The sequence below is a fragment of the Haliaeetus albicilla genome, chromosome 2, assembly GCF_947461875.1.
Source record: "Haliaeetus albicilla chromosome 2, bHalAlb1.1, whole genome shotgun sequence".
NCBI classification, from domain to species: Eukaryota; Metazoa; Chordata; class Aves; order Accipitriformes; family Accipitridae; genus Haliaeetus; species Haliaeetus albicilla.
In genome coordinates, this window is record NC_091484.1 from 67,245,708 (window position 1) to 67,263,975 (window position 18,268).

General features: G+C 43.3%; 1 protein-coding gene and 1 long non-coding RNA gene across 3 annotated transcripts; one reads left to right on the plus strand and one right to left on the minus strand.

The window, feature by feature from the left end:
• Positions 1 to 6,273: 6,273 nt before the first annotated feature.
• Positions 6,274 to 7,434, minus strand: LOC138684463 (uncharacterized). Its single transcript, XR_011323741.1, has 2 exons — positions 7,290 to 7,434; positions 6,274 to 6,833 (listed from the first exon to the last, which is right to left on the minus strand). It is a non-coding gene; the product is annotated as an uncharacterized lncRNA (long non-coding RNA).
• Positions 7,435 to 7,596: 162 nt separating this feature from the next.
• KLF6 (KLF transcription factor 6) lies at positions 7,597 to 16,770 on the plus strand. Of its 2 annotated transcripts, none has more exons than XM_069778146.1 (4): positions 7,597 to 8,066; positions 11,030 to 11,417; positions 13,356 to 13,479; positions 13,906 to 16,770. In XM_069778146.1, the coding sequence occupies exons 1-4, from the start codon at positions 7,965 to 7,967 to the stop codon at positions 13,955 to 13,957; spliced, it is 666 nt and encodes a 221-aa protein (XP_069634247.1). In that variant the 5' UTR covers positions 7,597 to 7,964; the 3' UTR covers positions 13,958 to 16,770. The 2 variants fall into 2 exon arrangements, with proteins under 2 accessions (XP_069634247.1, XP_069634246.1); XM_069778145.1 differs by having other exon boundaries at positions 7,600 to 8,066; positions 11,030 to 11,603.
• The last annotated feature ends 1,498 nt before the right edge of the window (positions 16,771 to 18,268 follow it).

The window sequence follows — 18,268 nt, forward strand, 5'->3', positions numbered from 1 at the left end:
TACTCATTTAAAGCAAAACATTTTTATTTGGCAAAATCTTCTAGGACATCTTCTAAAAAATGTCTACATATTTTTGAGGGAGAAGGATTAGATACAAATGACAGGTAAAGAAGACAGAGAAGAACACCATGTAATTAAAAAATGATAATAGATGATTCCTGCACCATAAAAATCACACAGTAGACACCTCCAAAGAAGACAGGCAAGCTTTGCTGAAGAAATCTTGAAGGAAGCTGCCTGTCTCTTGGCGGGGGGGGGGGGGACGGGGGGACAGGGAGAGAAATACAGGAGGGAAGAGCTTTAAAAGGCTTGTGAAATTGCCAGCAGGAAATGAAATGACAACCACAGATAAGAACTCCATCAGGTTGTAAATGTATAGGAATAGGGTTAACACTTCGGTTGTTATTCAAAAGCAAATGAAAGATGAGCTTATGATAACAAGCTTGGATTAGAACTCAGAATATCTCAGTTCATTTCTTGGCTCTGCCATAATCTCTCTTTGTGGTTTTGGGCCAAAGCTTACATTTGGCATAGACTGAAGAAAGGAAGTAGTATCCTTTTTGTACAGTTAGGGAACTGAGACCCAGAGATAATACTAGCCAAGGATTCACAATGCTTTATAGGCATTTACATTTCCAATAAATTTCCCTGCAGAGAAAGATGACTGAGAGGAGAGAGGTATCTTTGTGGGTCTGATCCTCCAATTACCTCTGTGTTTCTGTTTCCTCATTATAGCATTTGGGTAATAAATCCCTTCTCCTGCACTTTGAACAAAGGCTGGTTTTTTGTTGTTTTTTTCCTCACCAGGCTGGAATATAAACTCTCAGAAAAAATACTGTTTTTACACAGTCATTTATGTAGTCATTTATATATTTCTTACAACTTCGCAGACTCATAGTGAGGATCCAAGAAGCTTCCATGAATCAACAAGTAACTAGTTATTACATGTGTATATATGTATATTTGCACATTCATCTCAGATACTTACAGAGTAAATATCCTTATTTTATTATTGCTATCATCCTAGTGCACGATAGCAATAATGACAATAATGTGAGTATATTGATGGGGTCTGTCTTGGGGCTTACACAGCAAATAGTAATTTCCCTGATTTCCCATGCACCAGGCTGAGTTCTGACACTGACTGGGACTAAACCCAGACCACTTCAGTGGAAACTCAGGATTACTTCATCATAGTCACTTGCTTTTCATTTCCTTTTCCCTGCTGATCTTCCGAAGCTACCGGAGTTACACTGATGTGAATGAGATCTGAATCCTGCCCATTGGCAACAGTAACTGAAAACAGGAAATGGGATATTTCAAATAACAATAGGTGGGAACAGCGAGTAAAGGTTCACTATGTAGTAACGGTGCTGACTCTTTAATGACTATGTTTATTTGCTTGTGTTCCAAAGAAGGCCACAGTTCATTTTGTTCTCGAATACGTATGTATGGCCATATGTCCATCAGACGCTGTCTAATTTTGCAGCTTATGCTAATGGAGTGGGGGGGAAATCAGCACTGACTCCCACTTCTCATAATGAGAGACACAATTAGGTCACTGTCCTGTGCCCTGGCACCAAATAAACAAGTTGCAAGGGCTGAAAGGTTCATCCCATGCCATGTTAATAGGAAAGCTCGCTATTGTTGCAGCAAGTTAGGCGTTTTTGGTTTTTTCCTCCCATGCACCACAGAAAGGGGTACTGTGACATAAGAAAGAAACACTTTACAAAACTTACAACCCCCATAATGCACTTCACATGAAGTCAGAGCAGAGATGTGATGAGTTGGAAAAGATATCCTGGGCCATATAGTTCATTCCAAGCAAAGGTCTGCCATTCTTGGCTGAGGCTTCCAAGCAAACTCCTTGTCTAGTCTTGCCATGACTAATTCCCAGAAAAGGCAGTTTCACAACCACTCCAAGCAAGCCAGCCCTATGTCTAATTGCCATCACTGCTTCGAAATACTTCTTTGCATTCTTCCATGAAAGTTTGCAGTTACAGTCTAATTTTATATACTTTGACTAAGCCTCACAAGCAGTTACTGAGACGGTCCAGCTATTTCTAACAATCATTAGTCCTCCAGTCTCTCACTCCACAAAATGATTGGTTCATGTTGGGTTCCTTTTCTCACTGCTTCCAAAATTGTTCTGAATTAAGTTTCCCAGCTTAATGCACTGTTAAACAATGGCCACTAATTAGCAATGGCAAAAAGGAAGAAATGGTCATATGAAAATGGTAAAATGCTCAGTGACACAGGTTTCTTTGGGTTTTTTTTTTCTCAGCTCAAGCTGCTTTTTTCATCATTAATCACAGCAATTTCTGCTCTTCCACCAGGGGAAGCAGTCAGTAAACTTCCTAAAAGCAGGCAAGTAACTTAGCGTCAGATGAGTCCCAGTTGCTCATATTTGCTACTTCTTATGAGGATGCTTACCCTAAACCCCATCTTTCCTAAAGATGCTTTGCAAAGAAAGTGTGTTTTTCTTATTATTTATTAATCCTATTTAGAAAGAAAGGTTTGGAAGGCTACCTTTTTTTTTTTTTTTTTTTTTTTTAAGAATAGAAGTTCAGGTCTTCTAAATCATGGAAGATTTTATGCACTGCTAGAAAAGTAGTCATCCTAAAGTTCAGATACCACAAAAATGAAAACTGTTCACTTTTTGAAGTGCATTTTTTATTTACCCTATATAGGCCGAGTGCTTTTAAATACTTTAAAAACCCATAAGTGATATTTGCTATGTTAGAAACTGTGAAATACCTATTCATTTAGGACTTACAACTACGAATAATACTCTTGTGTACTATTAAGCGGACTGTTCAACCGAGGCTCTTGTAGAAATAAGGTATAATTTTTTGCTAGTACAGTCACCCAAGAAAAAGCTGAAAGTGAATATATGTTTTGTTCATAAATACGTCCAGCAGCTAAGCATCAGGGAGGAAAAAGACCTATTTAAAGCAGAAAGACAACACCAGCACATGAGGAAACAGGTATAATAAACTGGTTGCAAATAGGCTGGGAATTAGAGGACCGTCACTCATAATTACAGCACCAAGAGACACAATCACCTTTCCAGTGCCAGTTATGGAAACGGAAAATGTAATTGCCTTCAAGGTGAGGGTATGCAGACACAAGGAAGACATTCTACAGTACATCTGCCTGAAGAAGGATTGTCTGTCGATACCTTTTCTTCTAATTCTGTTTCTGGAAATTACATAGCTTTGGGTTTGGTCTGAAGAGTGAAAAACAAAACAAAACAAAACAAAACAACCCACAACACCTCTCTCTGACTCAGTTGTGGGTCATTGGTTCATGTTCTGTTCACATTAGCTAATGACAACATTTTTTTCCCTCCATTCTGGTTAATTGTTTGCCAGTATCTGTAGGGCAACATATCACCTCTCCTAACTGTTTTCTCTGTCTGCTGAACAAGTTCAGGTCACACTTATCTAAACTCTTCCTTACTGTATTTTTGCCATTCTTTTTTAATTCTTTTACCTTTCGCTCTGTCTTAGGCTAGTTTATGGTCTGAAGTGTAATTCTCTAATTCTGCCAGAGTGACAGATCAGGAATCACCCCACTTGCTTGCCTATTCATAACAGTTCTATTTATATCTCCTTGAAGAGCATTCACTTTATCTGTGGTAGAATCACATTGCATGCTAGTTTTCGATTTAGCAACTTACCACCTCGGAAGCAGATCATTTCAAGTAGTGTACTCTGCTATCCAACAATTCTTTCATGCACTTGACACACTCTCTCTTTTTCCCCAAATAAAGTCCATTTATCCTAATCAAACCACAAGCTATTGATTCCTGCCCTTTTCATCTAACCTCCCTGCATCTGGCCGTATGTGAACTATTTTCAGGAGGTTTTCTTTCTCCTCTTCTTACTCTCAGCACTAAATACAGTGCAGAGCAACTTAATGTGTCCTCTAAAAATGCCTGAATATTCTAAGAACAGAACAGGTGCTCCCCCTGCCTCATGTGGAGCTCAGCCCACCTGGAAAACACTGTCTGTCACCCGCTACACTGGAGAACAGATTTTCCAGGAACAGTCCACCATCCCCAACAAAAGCGGTTACTATGGAGAAGTGGTGGGGCATTTAATGGGGCAATATAGCTTTTCAGACATAACTTTATTAAAATTAATGAACCAAAAAAAAAAATTAAAGCACACAGGGCTTTTTTCTCTGTACATATTTGTAAATCAGTGGCCTTAAAGGGGTAAATTGGCTGATTATCCTAAATTGTGGACAGTCCTACTTAAAAGCTGTTGTGCAACTCTGCTGGCAGAGCACCGACATTTGCAGTAATCCTATATAATTTGTACTAATTTTTGCTACTTTTATAAATGACCTAAATCACAGAAAGTTAAAAACACACTGATTATATACAGGATGGGAAGTAAATCTCTACATAACTACCTCTACATAATCAAGGGCATACATACTGAATTAGCTGTATGGCAGTCACAAGAAATTTATCCAAGGAACTCAACAGCCGTATTCCTTCCTTACCCATTAGCACTGCTCATTCAGGACACATGCTTTGGCATCCTTCACCACTACCATAAATGAACAGCCCTCTGCCCTAGATCAGGGGGTCTCTGTCTCCGGTTGGCACATCTAAATAAAGTGGTGCAATCCCAAGGGACTGACTGATTCTGGTTTGGGTTTTTTTAAGTTAGAATGTTTTCATTTAAGGTTTTTGAGGTAAATTCTGCCATGGCACATGATTCAAAAAATCCCAGTGGTATAAAATGGATATTTGAAACTTTACTGCTATGTATAGCTTGAAGAAAGTCATTAGGGATTAAATTGTATCTTCAAGTATCTACAATAGTTCATGCTTTCATTTTCTTTCATTGTGGGGCCTATTAAAATTTGTCCTAATGTCTATTATCCTCCACAGACTACAACAAACTCCCTTCAACTCACGCACAGTCCCTTCATTCCACCTGGCTGCTATTAGTGCCAGTAGTTTCCCTTCAGCTTGCGTTCCACGGAACGGTCTCCTAAACCACAGCATGTTATTGACTCACCGTTTCATTTTAATTCCTGATTAAATATATACTGGGTAAAAACACTACATCTGTTTACTACACTCTACAGAGTCTTACCCGTTCTTTCTTATCTGGGATTGACCTTTAGTTCTAATGACGCTTTTTGTTATTTAAGATTAAAATTTGTTAATACAGTTGTAACCTAGAACTAACACATCCAGTGACACTTATGTCAATTTTCTTTTAAATGCCCATTGCTAATGGCCTAATCAAAGCAAGCATTTAATCAGGACATAACTTAAATAGCTTTTACTGCACCATAGTCACATCTGTGCCCTGGTTTTCTTTGATTTGCTTTATTTTTTCCTATGGCAATAATCTTTACCCTGTTCAACCAATCACAGAGTGGCAGAAGCACAGAAAACCTTACTTATCAACTAAAAATGTGTTTTATTAAAGGACCTTTCTTTTAAATATTGCATCTCCATCAATTTACATCTGCTATCCCCAGTTGACCTTCACTGGGAGATAACGTCCATCTGAAGATAACCGTACCAAATAAGATACTTACGCGCACAGTAAATCCCACCCAGTCTCTTCACAAGCCCAGATCTCTCTTACATGAAACACAGCTAAAAAGGGGCAAGTGTAAAATAAAAAGAGCAGACAGTTGCATTCACTGTCACTATGTTTGAAAATAAAATCTTCTCCAAAGAGGGAGCAGGTCAGTTAAGCAAACACGGAGAATTTCCAGAGTTATGTTACCAGGTTATATTTGACTGGAGCCTACACCGCATTTCAGGCCACAAAATATTTAACTCTATAGAACTAAAAGTAAGCTCAAGTAAGGTGTATAATTCATCTACTTAAGAGGGCTTTCTTTTTTTCTTCAGAAGATCTAGTTTTGGCCACAAGTAGACACAAACCTATCTGCACTATCTGTTGTCCGCAACGCAATTTTGGATATATATTTATGCGTTTGGCCACGTGAAGCCAAGTAAAGAACTGCTGACTAAACCAAGTGAGCTTAGTTCTCTGGATTTAGATGTTTTGAGTATTCAGCATTGGCTTGTTTTTCTAAACATGAAATAATGCTCTAATTGACCTTAGGCTTGTTTTTCATAGACACAGGAAAACCCAGCCATGAACACCAGTTGTTTGTTTATGGAATCGCCATATTAATAGTTTATGAGGGGCTAGGGGATGGAAAGTTAAACTGACATTTTCACACTTGCAATCCCTAGGTCACAGAAGACAGTAGGCAGAAGAAACATTAAATACTTTAGTTACCATCCGTAGGTAGCTAGCAACAGATACAGAGAAATGTGGGGAAATGGAAATAACGGAGTAGAGGTTACAATGGAAACATCAGCGGAAAATCAGAAGTCCTTTAATAAAAGAAGGGCATTAGAAGCATTTGTTCCATGTGCTGGACACTCCTTTGGAAAGCTAACCACCGCATTTTCTTAAATTCTATTAAGACATCCATATCATCAACGGGCCTAGTCTTAAAAAAAGCTAGTGCTGCGAGAGCGACACGCAAATAAACGTCTGCGCTTAGGTGGAAGCGGGCACCAAAGAATGGACTTTCGCTGGAGAAGCGCTGTCCGATGGCGCAGGCCAGGAGCACCCATCCCCAGGGGAGCTGCGTGACCCCCGCCCGGGGAGGGAAGACCTCCGTGCAGAGCCCCATGATGATGATGACCAGCCCGTTCTGCTCCGAGACCCGGCTCCCCCACCGACGCGTCAGTGAGGGCCTCGGCTGTCCCTTGGGGGGTGAAGGAAGTAACTCTCCCGCCCTCCTGCTCACTGGGAAAGCACGACCCGGGAGACCTGGGGCTGGATACGTGGATTCTGCCTCAGAGCCTCGCGGGGAGGGTGCCACGGGTGGGGGCTCACCACGGATACCCCCTCGGCGAGACAGGACACCCCGACACCGCCGAGGGCCCGAGGACTGCCAGGCAGCCGCGGCTCCCCGCGCCAGCAGCGTCCAGCGGAGCGGCCCGGCGCCGCGGGGGAGGAGGTTTCTCGGGCCGGACAGAGCCTCCCCCCCCCTCACAGCGGCCGCGGCCGCCTCACGGCGCGGGCGGCTCCGCAGCGCCCTCCGCGCCCGCCGCCGGCAGCGCAGCGCAACGCACCGCAGCGCAGCGCAGCGCGCGGCCGCCGGCTCGGCTGAGCCGAGCCCGGCCCGGCTCCCCTCCCCCGCGCGGCCGACTCGCTCGCGCGCGGCCGCCTCGCGAGCGCACACCTCCCCTTCCGAAAAAGCAGCCGCTTCCCCGCTTTATATACCCTGCTAAAAATAGCCTGCCGCCGAGCTCGCCAATCAGGAGGGGGCGAATTTCGAATCGGGCCAATGGCGGGAGCCGTCACGGCCAGGCTCGGTCACGCCAGGAGGAGCCGCGATGCCTGCCGCGCGGCGATTGGGCGGCTCTGACATCATTGGCACGCGGGGCGCGGAGTGCGTGGCGGAGATTGGGCCGCGGCGGCAGGCGGCGTAATGGGATCACGCGGGGCGGGGGAGGGCGCGGGGGGCGGGGGCGGCGGCGCGGCCGGGCAGAGCTTTGAATAGGGAAGTTTTGCAGGGGGTTACATTCGCAGTCAGCGCCGTGTTTGCAAATATTGAGTCCGCTCCTGCGCAAGTGTCCTCCGCCGGCCGCGGGAGGGGAGAGCCGCCGCGGCCGCCTCGGGAGACGTCCTGCCTTGCTGTGCAATTAAACTTTGCATGAAACTTTGGGTCTTTTTTCCTCCCTAAGCTCCTCAAGGAATTAATATAGATCTCTCTCTGTATACAGATTTTTTTTTTTTTAATATTTTTTTTTTTCTTCTCTGGAGGAAGGGGGGGGGGCTTGGAAACTGAGAGCAGAGGTTTGACACCCCCCCGCACACACCCCTCAACCCCTGCACATAAAGGAGGCATCTGTATTTTTGGTAACCAGCACTGACTTTGTTGTTGCAACTTGAGACATGGATGTTCTCCCAATGTGCAGCATCTTCCAGGAACTCCAGATTGTGCACGACACGGGTTACTTCTCAGCCTTGCCGTCCCTGGAGGAATATTGGCAACAGGTAAACGAGGATGTCGATGTTGTTGTTGTTGTTGTTGTCGGTTTTGGTTTTTCTTTTTTTTTTTTTTAAGCCGTATTAAAGGATGAGCGGATTTAAAAAAAAAAAAAACAAAACAAACCCAAACAAAAAAGGCGGAAAAAAACCCAACCCACCCAAGTGTCAGCAAGGAGTTTGGGGAGAATTCAGCACAATGTGTAGCGATGTTTTGAAGCAGGTGTTTCGGGTTTGAGCAAGACGCCTTTTCGGGGGAGGGGGGGGAGAAGAAGAGTCCCGAGGTGCCCGTCAGGAGCTGCGCATCTCCCGTCTCCCCTCACTCACCGCCCGGCCCTGCCGGACGCCGAGGGGCTGTCAGCCCGGCGCCGGGGGTCCGGCCGCCCCGTTCCGCCCCGCTCCGCGCCCCGCTCCGCGCTCCCCCGCTCCCGCAGCGGCTCGGAGCCCGGCGCTCCGCTCCCGCCTGCTCCACACCGAGTCCTGGCAAAAGTTTTGCGCTTGTACCGGGTCCAAGCTCCACAGCTGGGTCTTGTCATCCGAGCTCCCTGCCTTGGCCGAGGGCTGCTTTTCGCCCCTTGCTGTGTTTTGGGGTTGTATTTTTATTTTTTTTTAATTTTTTTTTTTTTTTCCTGGCGGTGACGGGGGGAAAAAAACCAACTACAGGAGCGTACGTACACATATGTATGGGTGTGCATGCACAGCTGTGTATAATGTAGCTGTTTTCCAGCGCAGGGAGCTTTGCAGAGTCCGTGAGTTGTCAGTCATATGACAGCGATCCCCTTGTGCTAATTGCCTTGGTCGGGAAGGAGGAAGAACGGAGGCTCCTTCCCTTTAATGGACATATTTTGTTGCCTTTTCTTTTTTTTTTTTTTTTTGTTTCCCCCTCCTTCATTTGATCCCAGCAGCGGGATGGCAGGAGCTGCGGTCGCCGCTGACATTTGCGGGTTACCCCGGCTGGGCTCCGGGGGGGCCGGGGCCGCCGGCTCCGCTCCCCAGCCGGGAGCTGCTCAGCCCCGGGACCGGATCAAATACCTGCTGCCTTCCAGAAGGGCGAAGGAGCCTTTCCGAGAAGGTTGAAATGCAAAGTGTTACAACCTTCACATGCCTACTAATTGTATGCAATGCCTTTTTTTTTTCCCCTCTCTCCCCCCCCCTTTCCCCTTTCAAAGAGGCAGCTTCATAGTACGTGATTGAAATGGAGCTAAGTAGTTTCCTTCAGGCATTTGGGCTTTTGGCGAAGGGCCAGCCCTCGTTCCCAGTAGCCTTCAGAGGCATTTAAACTCGGAGAGAGCTTCGCTCCGGTCCCCATTGCTGATCTACCTAATGAGAAATTTAAATTAGCCGGGAATATGAAAGTTTAACAAGATCTTAATAAATGTTTTTTTACCTGTTTTCATGGCAAAGCGATACACCATTGTGTTGTCCCTGTCGAAACCTTTTTTGTTTTTAACGTGCGTTGCAACTCGGTTACCTAATAATAGACAAACGCGTAAATATTGTGTGCAGCAGGGGGGTTGGTTTTGGGGTTGTTTGGGCTTTTTTTTTTTTTTTTTTTTTCCCCTTCCTATTTTTGCCCACACTCCTAGCCTGGCCAGAACATGTGACCCAGTTTACTTGAGCTGGGGGAGAAAGGAGGCTGCTCCCATGGCGGCTCCGCTCGTGGACAGATGGGAAGGGGCTGCGAGGGGAATGTGTGGCATTTGGGATCAGGTTTTGCTACCGGGCTTGGAAGAGATGATCTTGCTAAAATAAGTAGAGTTTGGTATGGAAACTTGCTGTGTCCATTTTCTGTGTAAGGCTTCCATATGGATCATTTCCTATAGTGGAAAGAATAATCCCAAAACATCAGCTTGTTGCCATAACAGTTCATACTCCCCCCCCTTTTTTTTTTCCTCTTTGAAAATGGCTAGAAAGTCAGCAGGGTGAATTGAAATTGAAAACCGCAGCTTCACCCATTTCGGGTGGTTTTGTTTTTTGTTTTGTTTCATTTCATGGAGCAGAGGGGAATGCGTTGGGGGGGGAAGTTGTCCATGTACTGTTGCATGTATATTTGAACAGAGTACTTTCTTGGCAGATGGTCAGGGTTTTAAAAGGAAGTCTCCTTTGGCATTGCGTGAAAGAAAGAGAGAGATGACTCATACAGTTGCACTCTTGGCCAGTAGATAAAGTTCTTGTTCATTGTGGGACTCCCAGCAGGACCTCAGAGTAATTTCCCGTTTTGCATCCTATAGAATAGGACGTTTCTACTCTGGAACTTTTTTCTCCCCTCTCCCGTGTTGTCGAAGTTCCCCGTGTTCCTCCAAACACGCATGGGAGCAGTTTGAGTTATGTGGCGTGCATGCCAGTGCGCTTGGAAATGACATTCTTTGAAAGTCGAGTGCGCTGCGTTCTCATGCACAGGAAATGGGAGGATGTCTGCTGCTCCATTGATGTCCCCAGAAGACGGGCCGGCAGCTCCGCAGCCATGCTGAAATGTGGCTTTGTTTTCTGACACAGCGTTTGGGTTTTAACTGCGTGTCAGAGCACATTGTGTTCAGTTGGGTCCTTTCAGTCTCGTGTTTGTGTGAGAGCTACAAAACAACTTGAAATTACATGAGGCACAAGAGCAAAGTGTAATTATTTGTTGTGGTTCTCTATGGTCCTTTTCAACATCAGCCTACTGAAAACACAGATTTTATGATGAGAGTGATGATAATTTGACTGACTCATTAGAATGCTATGTGAGAAACCAAAGCTGACTTGCACCTTCAGCTGTGCGTTTGAACTCCTGCCCAGGTCTCGAAAACTGATTTCTTTTCATCGTAACAGTCACCTAGTTACGGCTGGAGGAGCCTTTAATTTGTTTTGAACCTAGAAACCTCAAATCGAACGTACTATGTTCCTGAATGCTTTTTGAAGTGTAAAATACAATTGGGTTTATTTTTAAACAAGCTTGTAACTTCTCCCTTTTTTCTGCCTTTCCTTCCACCTAGACCTGTTTGGAGCTGGAACGGTATCTTCAAAGTGAACCCTGTTACGTTTCTGCATCTGAAATCAAATTTGATAACCAAGAGGATCTCTGGACCAAAATTATTCTGGCACGTGAGAAAAAGGAGGAATCTGAACTGAAGAACACGTGTGTCCCAAAAGAGGACAATCTTACTAGTCAGAACTTAGAGACCAACAGTTTGAATTCTGACGTGAGCAGCGAATCTTCGGACAGCTCTGAGGAGCTCTCGCCCACGACAAAGTTTACCTCTGACCCTATAAGCGATGTTTTAGCCAGTTCAGGAAACTTGAGTTCGTCTGTCACTTCCACTCCCCCTTCGTCTCCTGAGCTGAGCAAGGAGCCTTCTTCCCAGCTATGGAATTGTACGCCGGGTGAGTTGCATTCACCGGGGAAAATTCGTTCCGGTACCGCTGGAAAGACTGCAGAAAAAGGTACACCCGCCAATGGTGACACCTCGCCAGATGGCAGAAGGCGTGTTCACAGGTGTCATTTTAACGGTTGCAGGAAAGTTTACACCAAAAGTTCACATCTGAAAGCACATCAGCGCACTCATACAGGTTAGTAACCATCTGCTTATTAAGAGTTGGCAAGTACTGTAGGGAATACTCCTGACGGTGGTGGTGTCACAGGGTTACACAATCGCTGGGTGGGAGCCCAGGTTTGGAGAGATGATGTAATAGTAGTAGAGGCTTACCAGCATGGACGACATCACTTCCTCATTCTCTTCGTAAGCGAGCTGAAGCCAAGACGGTTGGTGGTAGATTAGTCCGCTGTCATAGCGAATAGGACAAATAGGAGCCACTCGTCTAAGTAGGCAAGTCGGGAAGCTGCAGCAGCACGCGGTCTTCAGGAGCAAAGGTCTAGCCAAAGTGGACACTGGACCTTTTGTCAACGTTTATTTCTAAAGCAAAAGCGAGCTGAGACTTGCTTGCAAAAAAAGGAACGTCGTATCCAAAAATCGGTCAGATCGCTAAATACTGTAAGACCTTGTTTTCGTGGTTTGGTCTACATGGGGTCTATTCAATCAGACATCCCAAGGCCTTGATTATATAAAGTATAACTACAGTTGTAAGTCATTTAACAGTTTTGTGTGGCATTGTTATCAGCAAAAATCTTGGAAAGCCACAGTGTGTTGTAGTCCTTCTAACATATCTGCCTAATTGGACTTACACATGTATAATTTACTGGATGATTTCATCCCAAAATACTGAGCAACAGCATTTTATTGTTATGGAACCTGAACTAAAAATAGCAATCCTGTGTGTTATTGGGAAAGAAAGTGAGGAAGATAGACACTTCAGGGCTTTTATAAATATTTTATGGTTGAAGAAGCGTGCTGATTTGCTTGTTTGAGCATTATTATTTGACATTGCTTTATGACAGCAGTTAGATATGTAGAGCTGCACCTTGGCTCAATAGTCATTGCTTAACGTGAGGAATTGGCCTGGCGTTCTTGGTGTACCAGTCCAAAGACCTATACAGGGTTGGTTTTGTTTTTTGTTGGTTTTTTTTTTTTTTTCCCCCCAGATGTGGAAAGAGAATTCAAGGAAAAGATCCTTTTTTGACTCATAGCATTTTGTGGCTTTTATGGGAAGTCTGAGCAAGCTCGGATGCTCCCATTGTCATGCAGAAGTCAGATAAAACAAGATTATTTCAAGAGGAAAGAACAACTTCCACTGAAGCCGTGGTGGTTGAGCAGATGTAAATAGCTGCCGGCCTCAGAAGTATAGCAGAACTGTTGTCCTGGTGCTGTCTGGCTGAGAACATTCCTGTGAATGGAAGTGGTATTTCTTGAATGCTGAAATAGCAGTGTTCAAAGTGGTGTGCAGGCTTTTCCAAGAATATGTGGCTCAGCAGAAAGGAGGTTGCATGTTATGCAAATGAGTGAGTGACAGAGGACTTTGATGCAATACAGTAGCCTAATTGCATTTTGGAGCCTAGCTGTGCTGTCTTTAATCACCTTTATGAGGTGAATGATACCTGTTTGGGAGTAAGCCTGCCATTATGGATGAACAGGAATGGTAGAAGGTTGGATTTCTTTGTTTCCTGTGAGCGTGTTTAAGCGCCTTTTTTTTTTTTTTTTTAATGAGCTTATTTGATGTGCTGTTGCAGCAAAAATAGTTAAGTAGGAATCATGTGGATGAATTTTGCAAGCCTTCTTTGCCTACATGTTCTGAAGCATTCAGATAGGTTAAGTAAAATTGGCTGTGTTTGGGGGGTGGAGGAGGTTTACATAGAAAATGAATGGGATAGCACCTATCTTTCTTTGAATGAAGTCATGACTAACGTGTAATCTGCTTTCTTTGTAGGGGAAAAGCCTTACAGATGTTCATGGGAAGGGTGTGAGTGGCGTTTTGCAAGAAGTGATGAATTAACCAGACACTTCAGAAAGCACACTGGTGCCAAGCCTTTTAAATGTAGTCACTGTGACAGGTATGTGACTGAAATGCACCTCTTTAAATAGTTATTTTTAATGCTTGTTGGAAAGTGAGTCTAGGCTGCTTTTCACTTGTGAGGGAATCATTTGGGAACGCAACTGTGTCTGGTGTTTTTAAGGGATTATTGTACATTTAGACTGGAAAAAAACCCTTCCCTTTTACTAATCACTGGGACGTGGTTTGTAGCCCGCTGTTGCAGATGAGCGTTGAGAAGTAAGTCCCTGGCGTTACCACCCATCTGCAGAGCTCCTGGGTGTCTGCAGACACCCTGAGTGCTCCCTTCTCTCCAGGGAATGCCAGATCCCTCCTCGACCGGCCAAATTCCGGAGTAGCAGAGCAAGGGGGCTGCCTCAGCCACGCGGGCCGCGTCGTGCGTGCCAGCACCCGTGGGCTAATGCGCAACCTGGCTCTTGTCTTGCAGGTGTTTTTCCAGGTCTGACCACCTGGCCCTTCACATGAAGAGACACCTCTGAATGGGTCAAGAGGTGAATCCTGCGGGCTAAGAGGCGTCAAGGTTGAAGAGCCTTGAGCGGAGGGATGCGTGTTCCAGCCAAAGCATGCCATTTTGCACCCTACCCAGTTGCCTCCAGGACCTCACTTCCTTGAAGGTCTTTTGAGGGCTAATAAGTCATGTAAGAAACGGCATAGCAACCGCGGTGCATGAAGTTTGGGGTTTCCTGGACTCATACACTGGTATCTAACCTTCTGAGTGGCTCCTAAGCCTTTGCCGTGAGCATGTGCACTGAGAATGTTAATGATTGGGCGACTGTATGCGATGAGGATCTCTTGATGACTGTATGCTGAGGCACATTTTTTTTCTTGTGGTTGTTTTATAACTGTAAGAGAAAAAAAATAGTCTGAATGTCTTGTATGTGAGGAATATCTCGTGAGATGGGACGACCACCAATCATTTCCAAGGGGTGGGGGGAGGGGTGTCTGCACCTTTTTAGAGGGAAAACGGAGAGGGGAAAGGGGGGAATAAAAAGAGTCAGGATGCCAGAATGGAGATGGGGGACCTCCCCGTTCCTGTGTGAGAGGAGCTTTAGGTGTCTGGTGCAGCTATTAAACGTGCAATGTGTCAAGTAGCTTGTTTTACTTGCTACAGAGCTCATTTGTAATCCATTGTATAAGCTGTGTATTTACAAATGTAACACAACTATAACTTTTCATTATAATACAAAGGTTATTGCATGGTTCTGGGGAACTATATGCTTTTCCATTCTTTAATCAGGACTGCAGTTTTGATTCCAGTTAAGAGCAGCTAAAATACAATTGGTCTAATGTTACGTAATGTATGGAACATGAATAATTTTTTCTGTTGGGTGGATAAAACCACTATTGGTTAGAAACTGATTTTTCTCATGCAGCTAATTTTTCTCTTATTTATGCCTTGAGGACTAACTTCTGGTTTTCTAGCTGTTAATGCACTGTTGACCTTAATAATGGTGCCTTATGCAAGTGACCTTCTCTTGTAGGGGGTCTTATACAGGGGTATGGGTGATGCATGCTTTATTAAGGCTCTCTTTTCACCTGGCATTGTACTGTATCAAATGTATAATATGAGGGGAAAAAAAGGTTACTTCCAGGGTCCTCCTTCACAAAGACAAATATAGAGAAAAGTCATTCATGTCAGTACAGTATTTGTTTAACTTAGACAATTTGACTGTGTTACAGTATAATGCATATGCCAATTGAATACCTGACCAGTTCTGCCACCTTGAGACTTTTTTTATATTGACCTTGCACAACAACTGTGTATATACACACCCCAACTGTACTTAATATGTCGAGTTTTCATACATATTAAAGATACAGAAGTATTAAAAGATGTATTTGCTTAAAAGGCACAAGTTTCACATCTATATATCTAGCTATCTGTTGGTCATACAGAAAGAAACTATATTACTTTTTTTTTAAAAGTGGGCAGAAAAATAATTGTGTATGTATATTTGTGTGTACAGTCTGTGTATGTGTGTATATATATAGATAATATATAAATATTTTTTTTAAAAGGAAAAAAAATTAGAACACATAGCTAGAAAATGCCACAGCCCATCAAAATATTCCCTCTCCCCCCCGCAATACGGTTATTAAGGAGACAAAGAAATGAAAGATACAGTTAATTAAAATCTAGCATTTTTAGAGGCTTTACCTTTAGCTTAATGGTATGCTAAAGGCTTTGTTGGCATTCAGTCCTTCTCAGACTGCTGACTGTGTTTTGTAGTTATTAGGTTGTCTGGAATAGCGTATCTGTGGCCATTTAAGAATGATATGAACCGAATATTGGCATGCTAAAAGAATATTAGCTGTGTGCAGATGAAGTACACTCGGGTTTTGGCCCTCCAGCTTACTGGAGGACCTGTGAGTGAGCTAGTCGTTGTGGTGGTTGAGCTCTAATTTTACATAGTTCAGCTAAAATAAAGACTGTTTTTTCCTAGAATAGAAATAGTCTGTCCAAAAGCAGTATTTTTTGTTGTTTTTCTTTTTTTTTTTTTTAAACCAGCTCACTACAGTCGATGCAATGAAACACGTAACCTGTTTCTTTTTCTATTTATTATCGGTCTTGCTTACTATGCTAATATTTTGGTATATCTTCCTGGAAATGTATGTAGATAAGTGGTTTAAAAAAAAGTATATGCAAGTGATCTGGTTCTAAAGAATACACAGGCTTAAATCATTCTCATTTCATTTTTGGTTTAAATTGCCTGAAAATGCACTTTTTTTTTCTTCCCCCAAACAAACAAAATTTCCCAGCAAATGGATTTCTATTTAGGGTTGGGTTTTGTTGTGTTTTTAACTCCTTGTTTGCATTGTCCTTGGCTTAGCCATAATTCTTATAAACAAGAAAGTAAACAAAAGCAAAAACAAACAAACAAAAAAACCAACCCCAGACAAAAAAAAATTAAACTTGCACTGGCTTGTCTCAATTGTGAAATACCATCAGACTTGTGTGGATGGGGTGGGGCTGTGTGCCATATGTCAAATGCCTGTAATTTTCTTAATAAGCAAGTACATTTTGTTCAGGTGATAACTGAGCCTCAATCAAGCTGAAAAATAAAAAAAAATAAAACATTTTTGCTTGAAATTTAAGAAGAAAAAGTTTCTATTAGTGAAATTTCTTTTTTTGTTTTTGAAGCACCCTGTTATCTAAAGAATCTCTTTGTAAGATTTTTGTAAAAATTTTGTTTTACAAGATTTTATTTGAAATTGTTTTTTGCAAGATTGTTATATTTCTGTATGAATGTATTTTTTATTGGAATAACATAAAAAGAAATTCTTATCAGCATCATGTGTCTGGTTTCGTCTTTCTCCTCTCTGAAGTCCTACACACCAAACGATGTCGAGTACTATGTCGATGCTTTGCCTTGAGTCACCTGGTTGCAGGTACAAACAACTTTGGGTCAGGTCACTTTGTGGAAGACAAGCCCTGATGAGAAAGTAATTTTGGCAGTAGAAACTAAAAGTTCTTCCGTATCTGAAAAGCTGTTGTTCACTCATCTTTTATCTCAGCGGAATAAATAGTTAACGCGATTGTTACTGCAAGACTGCATCTTTATTCCAAATCGTTTGTTCTGGAGAGGTGAATGCACATACGAGAAGTTCTGCATGTGGGAAAGGAGATTCAGTGGGCATTTAAAGTGAAGGGAAAAAACGAGAAAGGTGATGGCTGGGCTGGAGGCACCTGTCCTTAACCCTTACTGCGGACTGCGGGCCTTTGAACTGCCTGGTCGGTGGGGAAGCAAGCCCGAAACCTTGAAGGCGCAGTTGTGGGAAGGAATGCAGGGAAGGAACCACGTGAGATCTGCCTGGACCAGATGCACAGATCTGAGTCTGCTGTAGGGCTGACCTGACCCACATGCTGGTGGTGACCTTCAGCCAGCCAAACGCAAGCCTCTGAACTGCATTTTTTCAAAGCAATGGCTCTTCAAAGCATGCCTGGCATGTATGCTGGCTTGGGACACATGCAGAACTTGTTTAATGTTGCCTTGTGGCTTCTGCTTCACTCATGCTGGTGTTAAAAATCCTTTAAGCATCGAGTAAAAGAGTTGGCAGAAATTGCAAAGTTATATGCTGAGAGTCTGACTTTGAACACATGAATTCAGTTCACAGTAATTGAATGTTTCATGGTTTTAGACGAGAAATGGTCTAAAAATGATGCAGAGAAGAACTGAATCAATAAATACAGATTGAGGCAGAAGTAGAAGTGAAGGAGAGACCCTTGCCACCTACCTCAGTTAGCCCTGCAGCGGGCTGGTAAGTAGTCAATATGCCTCCGTATAGGCAAGGAAGAAATGGCAACTTAAGCAAATTTGTGATCTGCAATGAGAGGGATATATTAAATTTTAGTGCTGGTACAATATCTCCCACAATGAAACACAGATGTCTTCTGGGAAACTTAGTTACAGTTGCAATAGAAATAGAAAAGGCTACTGAGGTTTAGGGATTGTGACATTTTGCCTCCTCATCTGTATACAATGTAGAAATGGAAATATTTTTAAAGAACTGAGCTTGACCTTGGAGGTTCTCCACCCAAAATGTTCAATGGGTGTGTAATACAGAAAAAGGATTGGCAAATTTTTGCCTGTTTATTGGGCGTGTGTCATCTAGGGCTGTGTCTTACCGTACCTTTTTTTTAAAAAAAAGGCCTGATAACTCTATTATTAAGGATGTTATTGAGCTTCCACCCCCTTTTTTTTTCTCAGAGAGATTGCACTGAAAAAACAGCGCTACTCAGGAAAAAAAAAGGCTAGTGACAAGCTGTGGGGCAACAAGGAAACTACAAA